This window comes from Dendrobates tinctorius, unplaced genomic scaffold (assembly GCF_039654945.1).
Source record: "Dendrobates tinctorius isolate UK_male_01 unplaced genomic scaffold, ASM3965494v1 ptg000011l, whole genome shotgun sequence".
Lineage (NCBI taxonomy): Eukaryota > Metazoa > Chordata > Amphibia > Anura > Dendrobatidae > Dendrobates > Dendrobates tinctorius.
In genome coordinates, this window is record NW_027361679.1 from 744,850 (window position 1) to 765,437 (window position 20,588).

General features: G+C 44.0%; 1 protein-coding gene across 1 annotated transcript in view; it reads left to right on the plus strand.

Annotated features, from left to right (window-relative positions):
* Nucleotides 1-983: 983 nt before the first annotated feature.
* Nucleotides 984-20,588, plus strand: part of SLC39A8 (solute carrier family 39 member 8) — a 61,111-nt gene continuing 41,506 nt past the window's right edge. The window contains exon 1 of the mRNA XM_073589256.1: nt 984-1,537. Coding sequence (XP_073445357.1) covers nt 1,304-1,537 — 234 coding nt within the window. The 5' untranslated portion in view covers nt 984-1,303. The remainder of the gene's footprint in view (nt 1,538-20,588) is intronic.

Sequence of the window (20,588 nt, forward strand, 5' to 3'; positions counted from 1 at the left end):
CACCCATCGGACCAGACCGCCCACTTCAGTGAGTATAATCTAGCGTGTTTTTCTTATCTTTCAGGTAACATTGGTGGCTTATGTACAGCATTACAGAATGCTGTATATAAGCTCCTGATGTCAATGCCGGCAGCTGATAGTCCAAAAAAAGGGTGACAGATTCCCATTAACCTTTTTGAGAACAAAATTAAAAAATCAAGTTGAACTCTGCTAATGTGTATGGGGCCTTAGGCTGGGTGCCCACCATCTGGAACTAGCAGCGCTTTGGATTCAGCGCAAGTTCGCTGCGTCCAAAGTGCTGCCTTCTATTGAACGCAAGTAAATCCGCATGTGTTCACTGAGCAGTGCGGATTTACTACATTCAATACCTCCGCCTCCACAAGAGAAATTGACATGCTGTGGTCTTGATAGATGTGCCGCATGTCAGTGTCCGTGGGTGAGCCGCAGGCGACTATGGTTGCAGAGTGGACATGGGATTTCTTGAAATCCTATCCACTGTGCTGTAACATCTGGCCGCTGGGGGTTTGATGGTGCATAAATTCTTAAACATGAATTAATACATATACTGTTCTATAGAAGACGAGCAACCGATTTCTCATAATCAAATATTACTAGTAAGGCAATAACAAGAAAAATGTACTATTTACTACAATGTATCAGTGTTAAACAAAGCAAACGAAAAAAAGAGCAAACAGTATCCGTACAGTTCTGAGCTCCACAATAACCCATTTAATGGAAAAACTTGGCCTGCTTCTATTTACTGGTTACATGATGCCAGGCAATATCTGAAGTAGTTAAAAGAAAGAAAATCCTCATTGGCAAAAGAAAAGGAATAGAGGAAAAGTACACACGCAGTCCAGTGAGTGTTGTAAAGGAAATATAGATATTCAGAGTGAATGGTGTGTATCACAGACTGCGCTGTAATATGTACATTGATTATTATGTTTTTTCTTTTAATATGCAGGTCTCATAGACACGGAGACGGTGTTTCCTTATCTGCTACAGGCTGGGAAGAGCTTATACCATCTGGTATCAGAGGGCAGGTCCTGTCCACAATACTAGTTATCACAGGGAGAGGACAAGTGGAAGAGGACAGATACAGGCTTAGCCTTCTCCGCAGGAGCCTGTAGACTTGTGCAGTGCTGGAGGTATACACAGCCAACGCTAACATCACTCACAACTGGCTATTACTCTCTATATGCTCTTTGTTTAAACCCACCAACCAGTTCTGCAAGTTTTGTGTAGATAATAGTTAGCCATCAGTTCCTTATTCTAAGTGAATTAACCAGGAAACTGGTGTAACATGGGTACTGGGGGGCACTGTGGAACTATATGGGTCTGCGCAGCACTTACACTGAGTATATGGCTGGCAAAGGCTTCTTCCCAAGGAACAGACTATGGCTACGACACAGAGGAGAAATTCATTGAAGCTGTACTAGACACCTATGGAGAGAATGGAAACCTCAGTGCCAGTCATGTGGACAGGATGCTGGATGGCTGCGGAAAAGCTGAGGAGATGCACTCAAGTTTCAACAAGGTAAGACCCTTATTCAGATAATAATAGTAATAATAATCTTTATTTATATAGTGCCAACATATTCCGCAGCGCTTTACAGTTTAACAGTTTCAAAACACAAGTCATAAGTAACAACATTAACAATATAATAAAGCAAAATTGTGGATGGTCCTAATATCTTGGGGTAGAGCATTCCAGAGGATTGGCGCAGTGCGGGAGAAGTCTTGGAATTGGGAGTGGCAGGTACGGATTAGTGCGGAAGTTAGTCGAAAGTTGTTTGCAGAGCGCAGTGGTCGGTTAGGCCGATAGACAGAAATGAGGGAGGAGATGTAAGGAGGTGCCGCACTATGGAGAGCTTTGTGGGTGAGAACAAGAACTTTAAATTGGATCCTATAATGAATATAATGATAATTTAGTACTTCTAGTTTTATTACAGGAGTTGGCATTACAAGTGTTAGGGAAAGGAGAGAAGAATGCCATGGCAAAACTAGGAAGTCTTAACCAAAGTTGTTTAACAAAGACAGTACTATATAATTTAAAAAGCATAGAAAATTCCAAATCAGTTATCATACTTTGCACTGATGAGGGGCAATACACCGAAACACTGTGTCTTCAAATTGAGATTCTGATTTGGCTTTTATCCCAAGTCATATTTCAAGGCCTGTTAAAGGGTCGATGGTGACGTGTAGGATTTCTGCCTCCAACCTCTGTTTATAGTCGGCAACTGAAAGAGCACTTTTCAGCAGGTTGGTGGGATTGCCGGGTGTCAGACTTCAACAATCTTAGGCTATGCTCACACATCCAGGAATCATCCTTTAGAACAGATCCAGCAGCAATCCGCTAACAAAAATGTTGTGCCTGAAAACATTGATTTGAACTGGATCCATTTTTTTAATGTTGTTGTCTATGGAAAACAGATCCATTAAATTGCTATCCATATTCTCTCATTTGAAACTGATCCGGTAAGCAAAAAAACTGATCCTTTTCAAATGAAATAAAATTGGATGGCTGTTTAACGGATCCGTTTTCCATAGACTTCAATGTTAAAAAAAAACAGATCCAGTTGAAATCAGTTTTTGGTGTCAGAGGATTTCTGCAAGATCTGTTCTAACAAATGATTATTGGACATGTGAACAGAGCCTTATGCTGGTTTAAATTGTTTTTTCATAACATTAAATAGCTTCATGGTGTCAATCTAGAGGTACTCATTGACCACAATACCTGTAGCATACTGTGGGACATTGGCTGTCAGACCCCTAAAGTGATTTCTATATATAAAATTAAATGTGTGTGTGTGTGTCACCAACCAATCACGAAGCATCTTTCATTTCACCAGAGCTGTTTAAAAGAAGCTGAGCTGTGATTGGTTGCTATGAGCAACAGTTTTCCTTGCAACTAATCACTAAGCATCTTTCATTTCACCAGAGCTGTTTAAAAGAAGCTGAGCTGTGATTGGTTGCTATGAGCAACAGTTTTCCTTGCAACTAATCACTAAGCATCTTTCATTTCACCAGAGCTGTTTAAAAGAAGCTGAGCTGTGATTGGTTGCTATGAGCAACAGTTTTCTCACTCAACGACAACACCTCAGCAGACACTGACTGGGTGGGAGAAGTCTAGCATCCCCGTAAACATAAGCTCCCAGCCATTGTCTGCCCCCCAGAAAGGAGCAGAGAGCACATGACAGAAATGAATCCCCCCTCCCATATACCCATCACACATCCTCCATCCCATAGGCACATCTTCCCTCTTAAATGGATCTCCGGTATGGAAGTTAGGGCAAATCCATCCAGCGCTTTGGTTTGACCCCAGGTCTCTCTTAAAGGAATCCCCGGTATGGAAGTTAGGACCGTTCCACTCAGCTCTGTGGTTCTGACCCTAGGGTCTCTTAAATGGATCATTGGTATGGAAGTTAGGGCAATTCCAATAAGGACTCTGTTTCTGACCCCAGGCCCCTCTTAAAGGGATCCCCAGTACGGAAGTGAGGACAAATCCACTCTGCTCTTTGGTACGGACCCCAGGCCTCTCTTAAAGGGATCTCTGGTATGGAAGTTAGGGCAAATCTCTCAGCACTCCGATTCTGACCCCAGGCCTCTCTTAAAGGGATCCCCGGTATGGAAGTCAGGGCAATTACCTTCAAATGCTCTGGTACTGACCCCAGGCCTCTATTAAAGGGATCATTGGTATGGAAGTCAGGGCAAATCCATCCAGCACTTTGGTTTTGACCCCAGGCCTCTCTTAAAGGGATCCCCGGTATGGAAGTTAGGACTGTTCCACTCAGCGCTGTGGTTCTGAACCCAGGGCCTCTTAAAGAGATCATTGGTATGGAAGTTAGGGCAATTCCACTCAGCATTCTGGTTCTGACCCCAGGCCCCTCTTAAAGGGATCCCTGGTATGGAAGTGAGGGCAAATCCACACTGCACTCTGATTCTGACCCCAGGCCCCTCTTAAAGGGATCCCCAGTATGGAAGTGAGGGCAAATCCACTCTGCGCTTTGGTACTGACCCCAGGCCTCTCTTAAAGGGATCTCTAGTATAGAAGTTAGGGTAAATCCCTCAGTGCTCTGAGTGCTCTGATTCTCACCCCAGGCTTCTATTAAAGGGATCATTGGTATGGAAGTCAGGGCAAATCCACTCAGCACTCTGGTTCTGACGCCAGGCATCTCTTAAAGGGATCCCCAGTATGGAAGTTAGGGCCATTCCGCTCAGCGCTCTGGTTCTGACCCCAGGCTGACGGGATGATGTGGGATATTAGGGGTAGTAGTCCGGTGGCTCTGTCTGACGAGATTATGTGGGATATTAGGGGGAGTAGTCCGGTGGCTCTGGCTGACAAGATGATGTGGGATATTAGGGGTAGTAGTCTGGTGGCTCTGGCTGACGGGATGATGTGGGATATTAGGGGTAGTAGTCCGGCGGCTGTGACAGGGTGATGTGGGATATTAGTCATAGTTGTCCGGTGGCTATGGCTGATGGGATGATGTGGGATATTAGGGGTAGTAGTCCGGTGGCTTTGACAGGATGATGTGGGATAATAGTAGTCCGGTGGCTCTGGCTGACGGGACGATGTGGGATATTAGGGGTAGTAGTTCGGTAGCTCTGGCTGATGAGATGATGTGGGACATTTGGGGTAATAGTCCGGTGACTCTGGCTGATGGGATGATGTGGGATATTAGGGGAATTAGTCCAGTGGCTCTGGCTGATTGGATGATGTGGGATATTAGGGGTAGTAGTTCGGTAGCTCTGGCTGACAGGATGATGTGAGATATTATAGTGAATGTGGCTATGCGGAGTGGGTGGGGCTCTACACTCAGCTTTATATATATAGATATAATCATTATAACTTGTTATAACTAACCGTAGTTAGTTACTATGCCCGGGGAGCACCGGGCTCTTCAGCCAGTAACATATAAGAAGCAGTGGTGGGAGACTGGGATTTCCTTGTATGCAAAAGACACATTATCTATGCAAATGCAAACCACTGTAGATAGCCGCAAAGCCAGTTGGCTAAAGCTAAGTAAACCTACAGTTAATATATAACTTTTTTTTAAATAACTAATGTAAGACACACAACAGTGAAAATCAAGATAAACACTAAAACAATTAACCCAAAGCTGTGCTTGATTAAGCAGGGATGCCAGAGAAAAAGTTCATTTACAGATGGTAGAATAATAATAGACAATCAGCATAAATTGAACTTATTATGACTATTAGACTATTAAATTAGACTCGGATGCGAGAATCGGAGCGTACTGAGGAGAAGATGGAGAACAAAATGTCTTCATCTTCTCCATTCTGTGATTCCTCGGAAATTGAGTGCAATCTGATGATTACCATTCACCCATAGATTTAAAAGTGCAAGTCTCGTCTGATTGACGTGTTACATCGCAGCATGGTGCAGTTTTTTTCTCATGCCAAATTGGTATTGCCGATCAGCCAGTTTCATGCCCATCAGCGCTGCCCCATTACATATCATTGGTCCGAGTGCTATCCAAAAAAAATCGTCTGATTAACACAGTGATGTGAGCGAGCCCTACATGAAAGGGGTCATTACCAGTGTGATACATGTAATGCCTGACACTGGCTGGTGCTCATACTTTGCCAATGGCATTTCATGGCTGAAGGCCCCCTTGTCTGCCATCTTAGTGCTCAAATGAGCCAATGACTGGGCTTCATTGGAGAACATAATTTTAGTAGTATTACAGTATATAGAAGAAGCAATGTAATTGTCAATTCTAATGAATGAAAATATAAAAACATTTACCTACAGTATGGTAAATGTAGTGAAGAGAAATAAAATTGGAAAGCAAAAATTATGTTTTTTTTCTTTGTTGTCTCCGCATTCCCCTAAAACATGCATTAAAAAACAATCAAAATATGGCATAAATAAAAATATCAGCTCACCATACAAAAGCAAGCCCTCATACAGCTCCATTAACAGAAACATTAAAAAGTTTCATATCTCAAAAATTTTTTGACACAGACCAAATGTTTTTTTTTTATTTTTTACAAATATCTGGATTTTTCATAATTTAAAAAACCAAAACAAAGACGAAACTACCGTATATAAGTTATGTATTGCTATAATCATGCTGAACCACAAAATCATGCAGCCATGTCATTCTTACCCTACAATAAAGAAGGTAAAGATGCCCCTCCCCCAAAAATTGTGGACTTGCATCTTTTTCACAATTCTACCACTTTTAACTATTTCATCGCACTTGTAATTTTTTTTCCGGTTTTCCAATACAATGTATGGTTAAAATGAAGGGTGTCAACAAAAAAAAACTTGTCTTGCAAGAAAATTGCTCAATTAAGGCTTTGTTGACAAAATATATAAAAAATGAGGAAAAGTCAAAATGCAAAATCTAAAAATATCACCCATTCTTAAAGGGGTTAATATAAATCTCTCAGATTTAATGAGGCTATTGTCTGAACTTCCATTGAGAAAACTTAAAGGGAATCTGTCACCCTTTTTAGTGATATCATGTAAAGATATCACCCTATTGTGCGTCCCATAAGGATTCTTTTATGATTTTTTATTCCCCCCGACCCCGCACCTTTGATGCAAAAATACCTTTGTTATGTTGGTGAAGAGGTATGCAAATCGCTGCGGTCTGGTCCGGTGGGCGTGGCTTAGTCGGCTTCCCCCCCTCGGCTTGCTGAGGGTAATCTTCATCTGTTATTATCACAGACAACGTTGTTTGCCGCTCTTGCGCATTCAAAGAGGCCTCTGGCGCCTGCGCAGTATGCTTTGCCCAACTGTGGGCGAATCATATAAGCGGTACTGCCCATGCGCCGGTATTTTCCAGCGCCTTCTATGCCCCGGAAGTGTTCACATGCAGGACACACTTCCGGGGCATAGACGGCGCTGGAAAATACCGGTGCATGCACAGTACCGCTTATATGCTTCGCTGTTGTGAGTTCATTTTCCCCTTCACTACTGAGGCCCGAGGAACTACCTCTTCTGGTGAAGAAAGGTAGTGAGCCTGATTGTCAAGCACCTGGGGCTGATGATGATGACTGGCTGAGTGGAGTTAATGACTGGATATAAGGCTGCTGACGCCCTTCTGGCCTGCGGGTGATTTCTCTGTGGACTTCTAGGAAACCAGTCTGATTCCTGCTCATCTAAAGCTAAGATTTCTGCTTTGCCTTGTTGCATTAGTGTTTTGTTTTCCTTGCTTTTCTGGATTCTGCCATTCCCTGCTGGGGTGAGCTGAATCTCCTTTTGCCTGTTGCTCTGTCTTCAGAATATTCCTGAGTACTGACATAGCCTTTTTTGAAGCCTAGCGTCTTCAGGGCCTTTTTTACTGTCAGTTTGTTGGCTCTTATTTTCATAGGGTTTTTTCACGGATTGCAGACAGCAGCCTTCCTGTCCTTTCCTATCTAAGCTAGCATGCGCCCCATCTTTGCTCAGTCTATCTTTCTGTCTGTGTTTTGTTCTTTCTTCTTGCTTCACCGTCATTATATGTGGGGGGCTGCCTTTTGCTTTGGGGGCTGCTCTGGGGCAGTTTAGAGTTCCCTTTCTGTCTTTAGGCTATGTAGTCCTCCGGCTGTGATCGAGGGGCCTAGGGCATCGTAGGAGCCCCCCACGGCTACTGCTAGTTGTGTTGATAGGTTCAGGGGTCTGCAATCCGATAGCTGCCAACTTCTCTGGTTTTCTGGACTTAGCTAGCATTTCTATTTTTGCCTCCTACGGTGACTCAATCATAACAGAATCACCCGCCATACCGCAGATCCTAGGGTACTCAATTGCAGGAAAGAATTGTATAAAAAAAAAAAAGTGTGTATATTTTTTCCTCTATATCTCTGAGGCCGTAGGGGGAATTTTTTTTTTTTTTCTCAATGGAGATAAAGCAATTGTCTGATCGTGTGGAGCAGCTCGCTGCGGAAGTGCGGGGAATTTCCGCCTACCTTGCTCATTCACATGCTGTTGAACCAAAGATTCCTACACCTGATGTATTTTTTGGGGATCGGTCTAAATTTTTGAATTTCAAAAATAATTGTAAATTATTTTTTGCCTTGAAGCCTAACTCGTCAGGGAGCTCCGCGCAGCAGGTTAAAATTGTCATCTCTTTGCTGCGTGGCGATCCCCAGGATTGGGCGTTTTCTTTGAAACCAGATGATCCTATTCTGACTAATGTGAACGCATTTTTTCAGGCCTTGGGGTTGTTGTATGATGAACCTAATGCCATTGATCAGGCTGAAAAGACCCTGCTGGCATTGAACCAGGGTCGTGATTCTGCAGAATTGTACTGTCAAAAATTCCGAAAGTGGGCAGTACTTACTACCTGGAATGATAATGCCTTGGCTGCTCTCTTTCGGAAGGGGTTGTCAGAAGCCGTAAAAGATACTATGGTGGGATTTCCTGTTCCCTCTGGTCTTGACGATTCTATGTCTTTAGCCATTCAGGTTGATCGGCGTTTGCGCGAACGCAGAGCTGCACGAGAGGTGTTGCCACCTGTTGAACAGATGTCTGAACCTATGAAATGTGATAGAGTTTTTTCCAGAGAGCAGCGTCAGGAGTTCAGAAGGCGTAATAAGTTGTGTTTTTTCTGTGGAGATGCCTCACATATTATTTCTGTCTGTCCTAAACGCGAGAAACGCCTTGCACACACGTTTTCTGTTGGTGGTGTTCAACCTAAGTTTCTTCTGGCTATTACTCTGATCTGCTCCCTGTCCACATTTTCCGCCAAGGCTTTTGTGGATTCGGGAGCAGCTCTAAACCTAATGGACTTGGATTTTGCTAAACGTTGTGGATTTCCAATGACACCTCTGCAGACGCCTATCCCTTTGAGGGGGATTGATGCTACTCCTTTGGCTAAAAATAAACCTCAGTTTTGGACCCAGGTGGTAATGCGGGTCGCCCCAGACCATCAAGAAAATTGCAGGTTTTTGGTGTTACATAATCTGCATGATACTATTGTTCTGGGGTTTCCCTGGTTACAAATTCATAATCCAGTTTTGGATTGGAAATCTGTGTCTGTGGTGAGTTGGGGTTGTCGGTGTGCCTTTAGTGAGGCTCCGGTGTTTTCCACCTCTCCTCAGTCGCATGATGTTCCTGATTATTTGGCAGACTTTTATGATGTATTTAGTGAGAATGAGTCTGTGTCTCTGCCTCCTCATAGGAGTTATGACTGTGCAATTGAACTGAGCCCGGGGTGTAAATTTCCCAAGGGTCGGCTCTTCAATTTATCTGTACCCGAGCACAAGGCTATGCGATCCTATATTAAGGAGGCGTTGGAGAAGGGTCATATTAGACCATCCTCGTCACCCTTAGGTGCCGGTTTTTTTTTCGTTGCCAAAAAGGATGGATCATTAAGACCTTGTATTGATTATCGTGCTCTCAACAAAATTACTGTTAAATATCAGTATCCGTTACCCCTTATTTCTGATCTATTCTCCAGAGTTAAAGGTGCTTGCTGGTTTACCAAGCTTGACCTCAGGGGGGCGTATAATCTTATTCACATTAAGCATGGGGATGAATGGAAGACGGCGTTTAATACTCCGGAGGGACATTTTGAGTACCTGGTGATGCCTTTTGGGCTCACTAATGCCACTTCTGTCTTCCAGTGCTTCATGAACGATATTTTCCGAGATTTTGTCGATAAATTTTTGATTATCTATCTGGATGATATTTTGATCTTCTCCAAGGATTGGGATTCTCATGTGGAACATATTCGGACTGTGTTCCGGATCTTGAGGGAGAATTCCCTGTATGTCAAAGGATCTAAATGCCTTTTTGGAGTACAGAGGATTTCTTTTTTGGGATTTATTTTGTCCCCGTCAACTATTGAAATGGACCCGGCCAAGGTACAGGCCATTTACGATTGGGTTCAGCCCACTTCTTTGAAGGCCCTCCAGAAGTTTTTGGGTTTTGCTAATTTTTATCGGAAATTTATAGCAAAATTTTCTAGTATTGCCAAGCCATTGACTGATTTGACTAAGAAGGGTGCTGATGTGTTAAATTGGTCTCCGGAGGCTGTTTCTTCCTTTCAGGAGCTGAAGCGAAGATTCACCTCCGCCCCAGTTTTGCGGCAACCTGATGTCTCACTTCTGTTCCAGGTAGAGGTGGATGCTTCTGAGATTGGTGCAGGAGCTGTTTTGTCCCAAAAGGATCCTGTAACATCTAAAATGAATCCCTGTGCTTTCTTTTCCCGAAAGTTCTCTCCATCTGAACGTAACTATGATGTGGGGAATCGGGAACTGATAGCCATGAAATGGGCATTTGAGGAGTGGAGACATTGGTTGGAGGGAGCTAAGCATCAAGTCGTGGTCCTCACTGACCACAAGAATTTGATTTACCTAGAGTCGGCTAAGCGCTTGAACCCTAGACAGGCTAGGTGGGCCTTGTTTTTTACACGTTTTGATTTTGTGGTTTCTTTTCTTCCTGGAACTAAGAATGTCAAGGCTGACGCCCTCTCTAGGAGCTTCTTTGCTGATTCTCCTGTGGTGACCAAGCCTGCTACCATCTTAGGCGAAGGGGTAGTTCTTTCTGCCATCTCGCCCGATTTGAGACGTGCTCTGGAAGAGTTCCAGGAGGACAAACCTGAGCGTTGTCCCAGTGGAAAGTTGTATGTTCCTGACCAGTGGAAGAAGAGAGTGATGTCTGAAGTTCATTTCTCTGCTTTGGCTGGTCATCCAGGTATTTTTGGTACTAGAGATCTGGTGAGTCGGTCTTTTTGGTGGCCCTCCTTGTCTCGTGATGTCAGGAATTTTGTGCAGTCCTGTGGGACGTGCTCCCGGTCTAAATCGTGTTCTCGCTCTAGTGGGTTGTTGATGCCTTTGCCTGTCCCCAAGAGGCCATGGACCCATATTTCAATGGATTTCATCTCTGATATGCCTGTCTCTCAAAGGATGACTGTTATTTGGGTGATTTGTGATAGGTTCTCTAAGATGGTTCATCTTGTACCACTCCCTAAGTTGCCGTCTTCCTCTGAATTGGTGCCCCTGTTTTTACAACAGGTGGTTCGCTTGCACGGGATTCCTGAGAACATTGTATCTGACAGAGGAGTCCAGTTTGTGTCTAGATTTTGGAGAACTTTCTGTTCCAAGCTGGGAATTCAGTTGTCCTTCTCCTCTGCTTTTCACCCTCAGACCAATGGGCAGACAGAGAGAACAAACCAGACCTTGGAGTCATATTTGAGATTTTTATTTCTGCTGATCAGGATGATTGGGTTTCATTTTTGCCCTTGGCCAAATTTGCTTTAAATAATAGAGCTAGTTCTGCCACTTTGATGTCACCTTTTTTTTGTAACTTTGGGTTTCATCCTCGATTTTCTTCAGGGCAGGTGGAGCCCTCTGCCTGCCCAGGTGTTGACACTGTGGTGGAGAGAATGCACCAGATCTGGGACCAAGTGGTGGATAAGTTATCTCTCTCCCAGGAAAAGGCCCAGCGGTTTTCCAACCGACATAGGACCATTGGTCCCCAGTTTATGGTTGGTGATATGGTGTGGTTATCATCAAAAAATATTGCTATGAAGGTGGCTTCTCCTAAGTTTAAGCCTAGATTTATTGGACCTTACAAGATTTTGGAGATTATTAATCCGGTCTCTTTTCGTTTGGCTCTTCCTGTCACATTTAAAATCCATAATGTGTTCCAGAAATCTTTGTTGAAGAGGTTTGTTGAACCTGTTGTTCCGGGGGTTGCACCTCCAGACCCTGTATTGGTTGAAGGTAACATGGAATATGAGGTAGAGAAAGTACTGGATTCCCGTCTGGCTAGACGGAGACTCCAGTATTTGGTTAAGTGGAAGGGTTATGGTCAGGAGGATAATTCCTGGGTCTCTGCCTCTGATATTCATGCCAAAAGATTGGTGCGTGCCTTTCATCGGGCTCACCCTGATCGCCCTGGTGGCATGGTTGAGGGTTCGGTGACCCCTCCTCAAGGGGGAGGTACTGTTGTGAGTTCATTTTCCCCTTCACTACTGAGGCCCGAGGAACTACCTCTTCTGGTGAAGAAAGGTAGTGAGCCTGATTGTCAAACACCTGGGGCTGATGATGATGACTGGCTGAGTGGAGTTAATGACTGGATAAAAGGCTGCTGATGCCCTTCTGGCCTGCGGGTGATTTCTCTGTGGACTTCTAGGAAACCAGTCTGATTCCTGCTCATCTAAAGCTAAGATTTCTGCTTTGCCTTTTTGCATTAGTGTTTTGTTTTCCTTGCTTTTCTGGATTCTGCCATTCCCTGCTGGGGTGAGCTGAATCTCCTTTTGCCTGTTGCTCTGTCTTCAGAATATTCCTGAGTACTGACATAGCCTTTTTTGAAGCCTAGCATCTTCAGGGCCTTTTTTACTGTCAGTTTGTTGGCTCTTATTTTCATAGGGTTTTTTCACGGATTGCAGACAGCAGCCTTCCTGTCCTTCCTATCTAAGCTAGCATGCGCCCCATCTTTGCTCAGTCTATCTTTCTGTCTGTGTTTTGTTCTTTCTTCTTGCTTCACCGTCATTATATGTGGGGGGCTGCCTTTTGCTTTGGGGGCTGCTCTGGGGCAGTTTAGAGTTCCCTTTCTGTCTTTAGGCTATGTAGTCCTCCGGCTGTGATCGAGGGGCCTAGGGCATCGTAGGAGCTCCCCACGGCTACTGCTAGTTGTGTTGATAGGTTCAGGGGTCTGCAATCCGATAGCTGCCAACTTCTCTGGTTTTCTGGACTTAGCTAGCATTTCTATTTTTGCCTCCTACGGTGACTCAATCATAACACTTCGCCCACAGTTGGGCAAAGCATACTGCACAGGCGCCAGAGGCCTCTTTGAATGCGCAAGTGCGGCAAACAACATTATCTGTATTATTCACAGATGAAGATTACGCTAAGCAAGCCGAGGAGGGGGGGAGAAGCTGACTAAGCCACACCCATCGGACCGGACCGCAGCGATTTGCATACCTCTTCACCAACATAACAAAGGTATTTTTGCATCAAAGGTGCCAGGTCGGGGGGAATAAAAAATCCTAAAAGAATCCTTATGGGACGCACAATAGGGTGATATCTTTACATGATATCACTGAAAAGGGTGACAGATTCCCTTTAAACTTAATCTCCATCCACCTATCCCTATTGACAGTTGCCCAGTGTCCCTACTCTCTGCTGCTTAGGTAACACACTGCTCAGTACAAGCTGCTGCTGTGAAGGTGGGTAGGCAGAAATTAAATACACTTGTACTCTCATTCTATAGCTCATTTTAATATCAGGAATAGTTTATGTGCATATTACATCTTTAAGGCGCCGATGCACCCACCAAAGTTTTCCTTGGTGAGGCAGCTTCAGGAAAAAGTTGGTGGTTTTTTCAGGCAGCTATGATGTCGTCTTTGTGGTGGCATCTTTTTTTTCTATAATTTGAAAGAACAACAAAGAAGAAGAATGGACATGCTTGTTCTTTTAACCTCTTCGTTCTTTTAACCTCTTCACAGTTTCGGAACATTCAGGCCTCGTTCACACGTGTGCAGTATTTGGTCAGTATTACACATCAGTATTTGTAAGCCAAAACCAGGAGTGGGTGAAAAATCCACAAGTTCCACACCTGGTTTTGGCTTACAAATACAGAGGTAAAATACTGATCAAATACTGAATGTGTGAACATGGCCTTAAGCTGATAAGAGAAGTAACAAAAGCCTGGATATGTGCACAGCTTATTTTTAAATAGCTGTGCATTATCTTAATTTTTAGCTGCGGTTTTGTGGCACTTTTCAGGCAGCTTCTGTTTGAAATCCGCCTGAAAAAAAACATTGGGTGCACCTACCCTTATTCTCACTTTTTGAAAGGCTTTTCATAGTAAGTATTCCAGCCTCATGAGATCTATTTAAAAAGGCATGTAGTTTGTATTGCACTATCTGGTTACACATGTGCTTTAAGCAATATCTAAATTGCTCTTTATGAAGCACAGCTGATGCAGAGAGAATACTGTATATAGTAACCTGTTAGCGGATTAGTGGTATAATGGGCAGCATGCTGGCTCAGTGGTTAGCAGTGCTGTTTGCAGCTCTGGGGTCCTGGGTTCAAATTCCACCAGGGCAACATCTGCAAGGAGTTTATATGTTCTTTCTGTGTTTCCATGGGTTATCTCCAGGTTCTCCAGTTTCTCCCGCACAACAAAGACAAACTGATAGGGGATCAAGATTGTGAGTCAATGAGGACAGCGATGATAATGTCTGTAAAGTGCTGTGGATTTAATAGAGTTATATAAGTGAGTAAAAAAGTAATGATAAATTGTGATAGTGATAGATGGTAGTACATGGAGCCAGTATTTGATGTCTATCATGTATTTGCATGTGATTTACATGCGGATGAAGTTAGCAGCTTTAGGCTGGTTTCACATATCTCTGAAAATGTGGGCCTTTCTCACATTGGCATACGATCCCCTATCTGACCTAACTGATTCATCTATGCCCATTAAGATTGGGAGACCCTGCCATCTAGCCATGTATTCCTTATGAAGATGGCCTGTGTTTCACTGAAACTGGCCTAAATTGTTCTTCTGGTTTGAAGACAACTCACAAATGAAGAGTTAAGGGCCTGTCACACTAAGCGATATCGCTAGCAATATCGCTATGTCTGATACTTACCTCCGACCGCTCCCCCGCTGGTTATCGCTGATCGCGCGAGAACGTCCTGGACTGTTTCTTGTCGTCAGCTTCCTGCTGTGGAGACAAGCGACGTGTGGATGCGGGCGGGAGGACGTCTGGATCGCCTCGTCTGACAGGTAAGTAGCGACCCCCGACCCCTGCGATGTCGCTGGTGAGATCTGCCTGTGTGGCAGCTCACTAGCGACCACTTAAGGCCCTTTTACATTTAGCGATGCACCAGCGATCCGACCAGCGATCCGACCCGGTCAGGATCGCTGGTGCATCGCTAAATGATCGCTAGTGAGCTTTCATACAGAAAGACCTCACAGCGATTCAGCAGCGACGCAGCGCACGATACTTACCATTCACACACAGCGATCCTGACGTCCTCCCGCCCGCCTCCACGCGTCGCTCGTCGTCACAGCAGGAAGTCTCAGCAGGAAGCGCCCGACGAGAAATGGAGCTGGACATTCTCGCGCGATCAGCGATGGACAGCGGGGGAGCCGGTCGCTGGTAAGTATCACACATAACGATATCGCTAGCAATATCGCTATAACGTCACAAAACCGGTGACGTTTTAGCGATATTGCTAGCGATATCGCTTAGTGTAAAACCCCCTTTAGCGATGTACCAGCGATCCTAACCGCATCATATCGCTGGTCGGGATCGCTGGTACATCGCTAAGTGTGACAGTACCTTTAAAGAATGAATGAAGTTTGCTGAAAAATTGAGCTAATGGATCAGATGAAGGCCGTATCCTATCACCTTGATGCATAACGTGGAACGTGCTTAATTATGTTTACTCGTCAATTCTTTATGTCTCTCTATATAATATCATGATGAACAGTGGTACAGAATTGGAGAATACCTAGCTAGGGGCTGTAAAATATGGGAACACCATGGACTGCAGATGTGGCTGCTGTTCCAATGTATCATAAATGGCGCATGATAGGTGTGGGGCATTTTACATTGGAGGCCGGGGGCTTCATGCTACACTTCTTGTAACCTCCTGAATGGTGTAACATATGAGAATGTGAAATGTACATTTATAATTTGCTAGGTGGTCATTTTATAACGGACTGGCAAAGTTATGAAACAAGAACTCTTAAAGTTTCAGATTGATATCACATTAATTGATTCACCCTGAAAACATGAATGTTTGTGTGAATTGCATAAATTTACACATATAGTTCATACTTGACAAAATGTTTGGCAATTAAGGCTGAAAAATGTGAACTTATCTTTCCAGTAAGAAGATATCCTCTAGTTTATCTTTCTACCTTTCTACTCAGTCAAGAGTTTGCACCATAGTGCAGGGTTATCTCTGTGTACTTAGGATGAATCACAAATATTTTCTAAAGGCCCTTTTACATTTAGCGATGCACCAGCGATCCAACCAGCGATCTGACCCGGTCAGGATCGCTGGTGCATCGCTAAATGATCGCTAGTGAGCTTTCACACAGAAAGATCTCACAGCGATGCAGCAGCGACGCAGCGCACGATACTTACCATTCACACACAGCGATCCTGCGTCCTCCCGCCCGCCTCCACGCGTCGCTGGACGTCACAGCAGGAAGTCTCAGCAGGAAGCGCCCGACGAGAAATGGAGCCGGACATTCTCGCGCGATCAGCGATGGACAGCGGGGGAGCCGGTCGCTGGTAAGTATCACACATAGCGATATCGCTAGCAATATCGCTATAACGTCACAAAACCAGTGATGTTTTAGCGATATTGCTAGCGATATTGCTTAGTGTAAAACCCCCTTAAGGACACAACTCTGCAAAATTCATGAGATATTCGATTGCCTGGGTTACTATACATACCAAGACCAGCTCACAACTGTGAGGGGATTTTACTGCATTCAGTCTTGGCAAACCTGTGTAACAGCCTGACTTACATGTCTGCTCCCATTTAGAAAGAATAGGGGCTGTCTTTTACACCACTCAGATTGGAGAGGGTAAGTGGCATGATTTGCCAAATTTACAGTGCGTACAGAAAGTATTCAGACCCGTTTAAATTTTTCACTCTTTGCTTCATTGAAGCCATTTGGTAAATTCAAAAAAGTTAATTTTTTTCTCATTAATGTACACTCTGCACCCCATCTTGAATGAAAAAAAACAGAACTGTAGAAATTTTTGCAAATTTATTAAAAAAGAATAACCAAAATATCACATGCTCATAAGTATTCAGACCCTTTGCTCAGACACTCATACAGTATTTTAGTCACATGCTGTCCATTTCCTTATCATCCTCCTTAAGATGGTTCTATTCCTTCATTGGAGTCCAGCTGTGTTTCATTAAACTGATAGGGCTTGATTTGTAAAGACACACACCTGTCTAAATAAAGGCCCCATCACACTAAGCAAGATCGCTAGCGATATTGTTTAAGCGTCACCGATTTTGTGACGCAGCAGCGATATTGCTAGCGATATCGCTAAGTGTGATACTTACCTCCGACCGGCTCCCCCGCTGTCTATCGCTCATCGCGTGAGAACATCCAGGGCCGTTAATCGTCGGCCACTTCCTGCTGGCGCCGACGAGCGACGCGTGGATGCGGGCGGGAGGACTTCTTCATCGCGGCGTCTGACAGGTAAGTAACAACCGCCGACTGCTGCTGCATCGCTGGTGAGATCTGCCTGTTTGGCAGCTCACTAGCGACCATTTAGCAATGCACCAGTGATCCTGACCGGGTCGTATTGTGGTCAGGATCGCTGGTGCATCGCTAAATGTGACGGTACCTTTAGACCTCACAGCTCAAAGTGCATGTCAGACAAAATGAGAATCATGAGGTCAAAGGAACTGGCCAAGGAGCTCAGAGACAAAATAGTGGCAAGGCACGGATCTGGCCAAGGTTACAAAAAAATGTCTGCAGTACTCAAGGTTCCTAAGAGCACAGTGGCCTCCATAATCCTTAAATGGAAGAAGTTTGAGACCACCAGAAGTCTACCTACACCTGACGGTCCAGCCAAACTGAGCAATCATGGGAGAAGAGCCTTGGTGAGAGAGGTAAAGAAGAACCCAATATCTCTGTGGCTGAGCTCCACAGATGCAGTAGGGAGATAGGAGAAAGTTCCACAAAGTCAACTATCACTGCAGCCCTCCACCAGTCGGGCCTTTATGGCAGAGTGGCCTGACGGAAGCCTCTCCTCAGTGCAAGACATATGAAAGTCCACAAAGAGTTTGCTAAAAAACACATGAAGGACTCCCAGACTATGAAAAATAAGATTCTCTGGTCTGATGAGACAAAGATAGACCTTTTTGATGATAATTCTAAGTGATATGTGTGGATAAAACCAGGCACTGCTCATCACATGCCCAATACAATCCCAACAGTGAAACATGCTGGTGTCAGCATCATGCTATGGGGGAGTTTTTCAGCTGCAGGGACAGGATGACTGGTTGTAATTGAAGGAAACATGAATGCGGCCAAGTATAGAGATATCCTGGATGAAAATCTCTTCCAGAATGCTCTGGACCTCAGACTTGGCCGAAGGTTCACTTTCTAACAAAACAATGACCCTAAGCACACAGCTAAAATAACAAAGGAATGGCTTCGGAACAACTCTGAGACCATTCTTGTCTGGCCCAGCCAGAGCCCTGACCTAAACCCAATTAAGCATCTCTGAACAGACCTGAAAATGGCTGTCCAGTCCACCAACGTTCACCATCCAACCAGACGGAACTGGAAAAGATCTGCAAGGAAGAAAGGCAAAGAATACTTACAGTGGGGAAAAAAGTATTTAGTCAGCCACCAATGGTGCAAGTTCTCCCACGTAAAAAGATGAGAGAGGCCTGCAATTGACATCGTAGGTAGACCACAACTATGAGAGTCAAATTGAGAAAACAAATCCAGAAAATCACCTTGTCTGATTTGGCAAGATTTATTTAGCAAATTAAGGTGGAAAATAAGTATTTGGTCATTAACAAAAGTTAATCTCAATATTCTGTCATATATCCTTTGGTGGCAATGACAGAGGTCAAACGTTTTCTGTAAGTCTTCACAAGGTTGGCACGCCCTGTTGGTGGTATGTTGGTCCATTCCTACCAAACAGTTCTACTTTGGTTTCATAAGACCATATGACATTCTCCCTATATTCGTCTGGATAATCCAAATGCTCTCTAGCAAACTTCAGATGGGCCCGGACATGTACAGGCTTAAGCAGGGGGACATGTTTGGCACTGCAGGATCTGAGTCCCTGGTGTGTTACTGATGGTAGCCTTTGTTGCGATGGTCCCAGCTCTATGCAGGTCATTCACTAAAGCCCCCGTTACACATAGCGATATCGCTAGCAATATCGCTGTAACATCACCGATTTTGTGACATAGCAGCGATATTGCTAACGGTATCACTATGTCTGATACTTACCTCTGACCGGCTCCCCCGCTGCTCATCGCTGGTTGCGCGAGAACGTCCTGGATCATTTCTTGTTAGGCGCTTCCTGCTGGGCTTCCTGTGGCGCTGACGAGCGACGCGTGGACGCGGGTGGGAGGACGTCAGGATCGCCTCGTCTGACAGGTAAGTAATAACCCCCGACCCCTGCTATGTTGCTGGTGAGATCTGCCTGTATGGCAGCTCACTAGCGACCACTTAGCGATGCACCAGTGATCCATATCGTTGTTGGGATCGCTGGTGCATCGCTAAGTGTAACGGTACCCTAAGTCTCCCGTGTGGTTCTGGAATTTTTGCTCACCATTCTTGTGATGATTTTTACCCCACAAAATGAGATCTTGGGTGGAGCTTCAGATCGAGGGAGATTATCAGTGGTCTTGTATACCTTCCATTTTCTTATTATTGCTCCTACAGTTGATTTCATCACACCAAGCTGCTTGCCTATTGCAGATTCAGTCTTCTCAGCCTGGTGCAGGGCTACAATATTGTTTCTGGTGTCCGTCGACAGCTGTTTGGTCTTCACCATAGTGGAGTTTAGAGTGTTACTGTGGTTGTGGACAGGTGTCTTTTATACTGATAACAAGTTCAAACAGGTGCCATTACTACAGGTAATGAGTGGAGGACAGAGGAGCCTCTTAAAGAAGAAGTTACAGGCCTGTGAGAGCCAGAAATCTTGCATGTTTTTAGGTGACCAAATACTTATTTTCCACCATAATTTGCAAAATAAATGTTGCCAATTCAGACAAGGTGATTTTCTGCATTTTTTTTTCTTATTTTGACTTTCATAGTTGTGGTCTACCTATGATGTCAATTACAGGCCTCTCTCATCTTTTAAGTGGGAGAACTTGCACAATTGGTGGCTGACTAAATTCTTGTTTTCCCCACTGTAAATCCAGGTGTGAAGAACTTGCTTCATAATTTCCAAGAAGACTCATGGATGTACTTCCTCTAAAGGGTGCTTCTACTCAATACTGAGCAAAGGGTCTGAATACTTATGACCATGTGATATTTCAGTTTTTCTTCTTTTTTTAATAAATTTGCAAAAATTTCTACCTTTCTGTTTTTCTTTCAGTCAAGATGGGGTGCAGAGTGTACTTTAATGAGAAAAAAAAATGAACTTTTTGAATTTGCCAAATGGCTGCAATGAAACAAAGAGTCAAAAATTTAAAGGGATCTTTCTGTACCCACAGTATTAGAAAGTGTAAATAAATCTTTTTACATACACTAGATGTAAATTTACTGTATTATATTGCTTTACTGTAGGTCCGCTCACTTCACTTGATAAATTTGGATTAAAGAGAAACTATCACCTTCACACTTATTAAGGTATATTATAGTAAGGTGTCTGTAGACACAGTGGCATGTAAAAGTTTACCTTCAATTATGTGAAATCAGAAAAAAACTATACTACATTTCTAATTGGAGGTACAAATTACACAAATTAAACAAAGGAAAATTGACCAATGCAAAAGTTAGGGCACCCTGCATGGCTAGTAGCACGCCCTAAAAATATGTCAGCATGTGAACACTTTTTGTAGCCAGCCTAGAGTCTTTCAATTATTGTTGGAGAGATTTTCATCCATAATTCCTTGGAAAATTCTTCCAGTTCTGTGAGACTCCTGGGTCGTCTTGC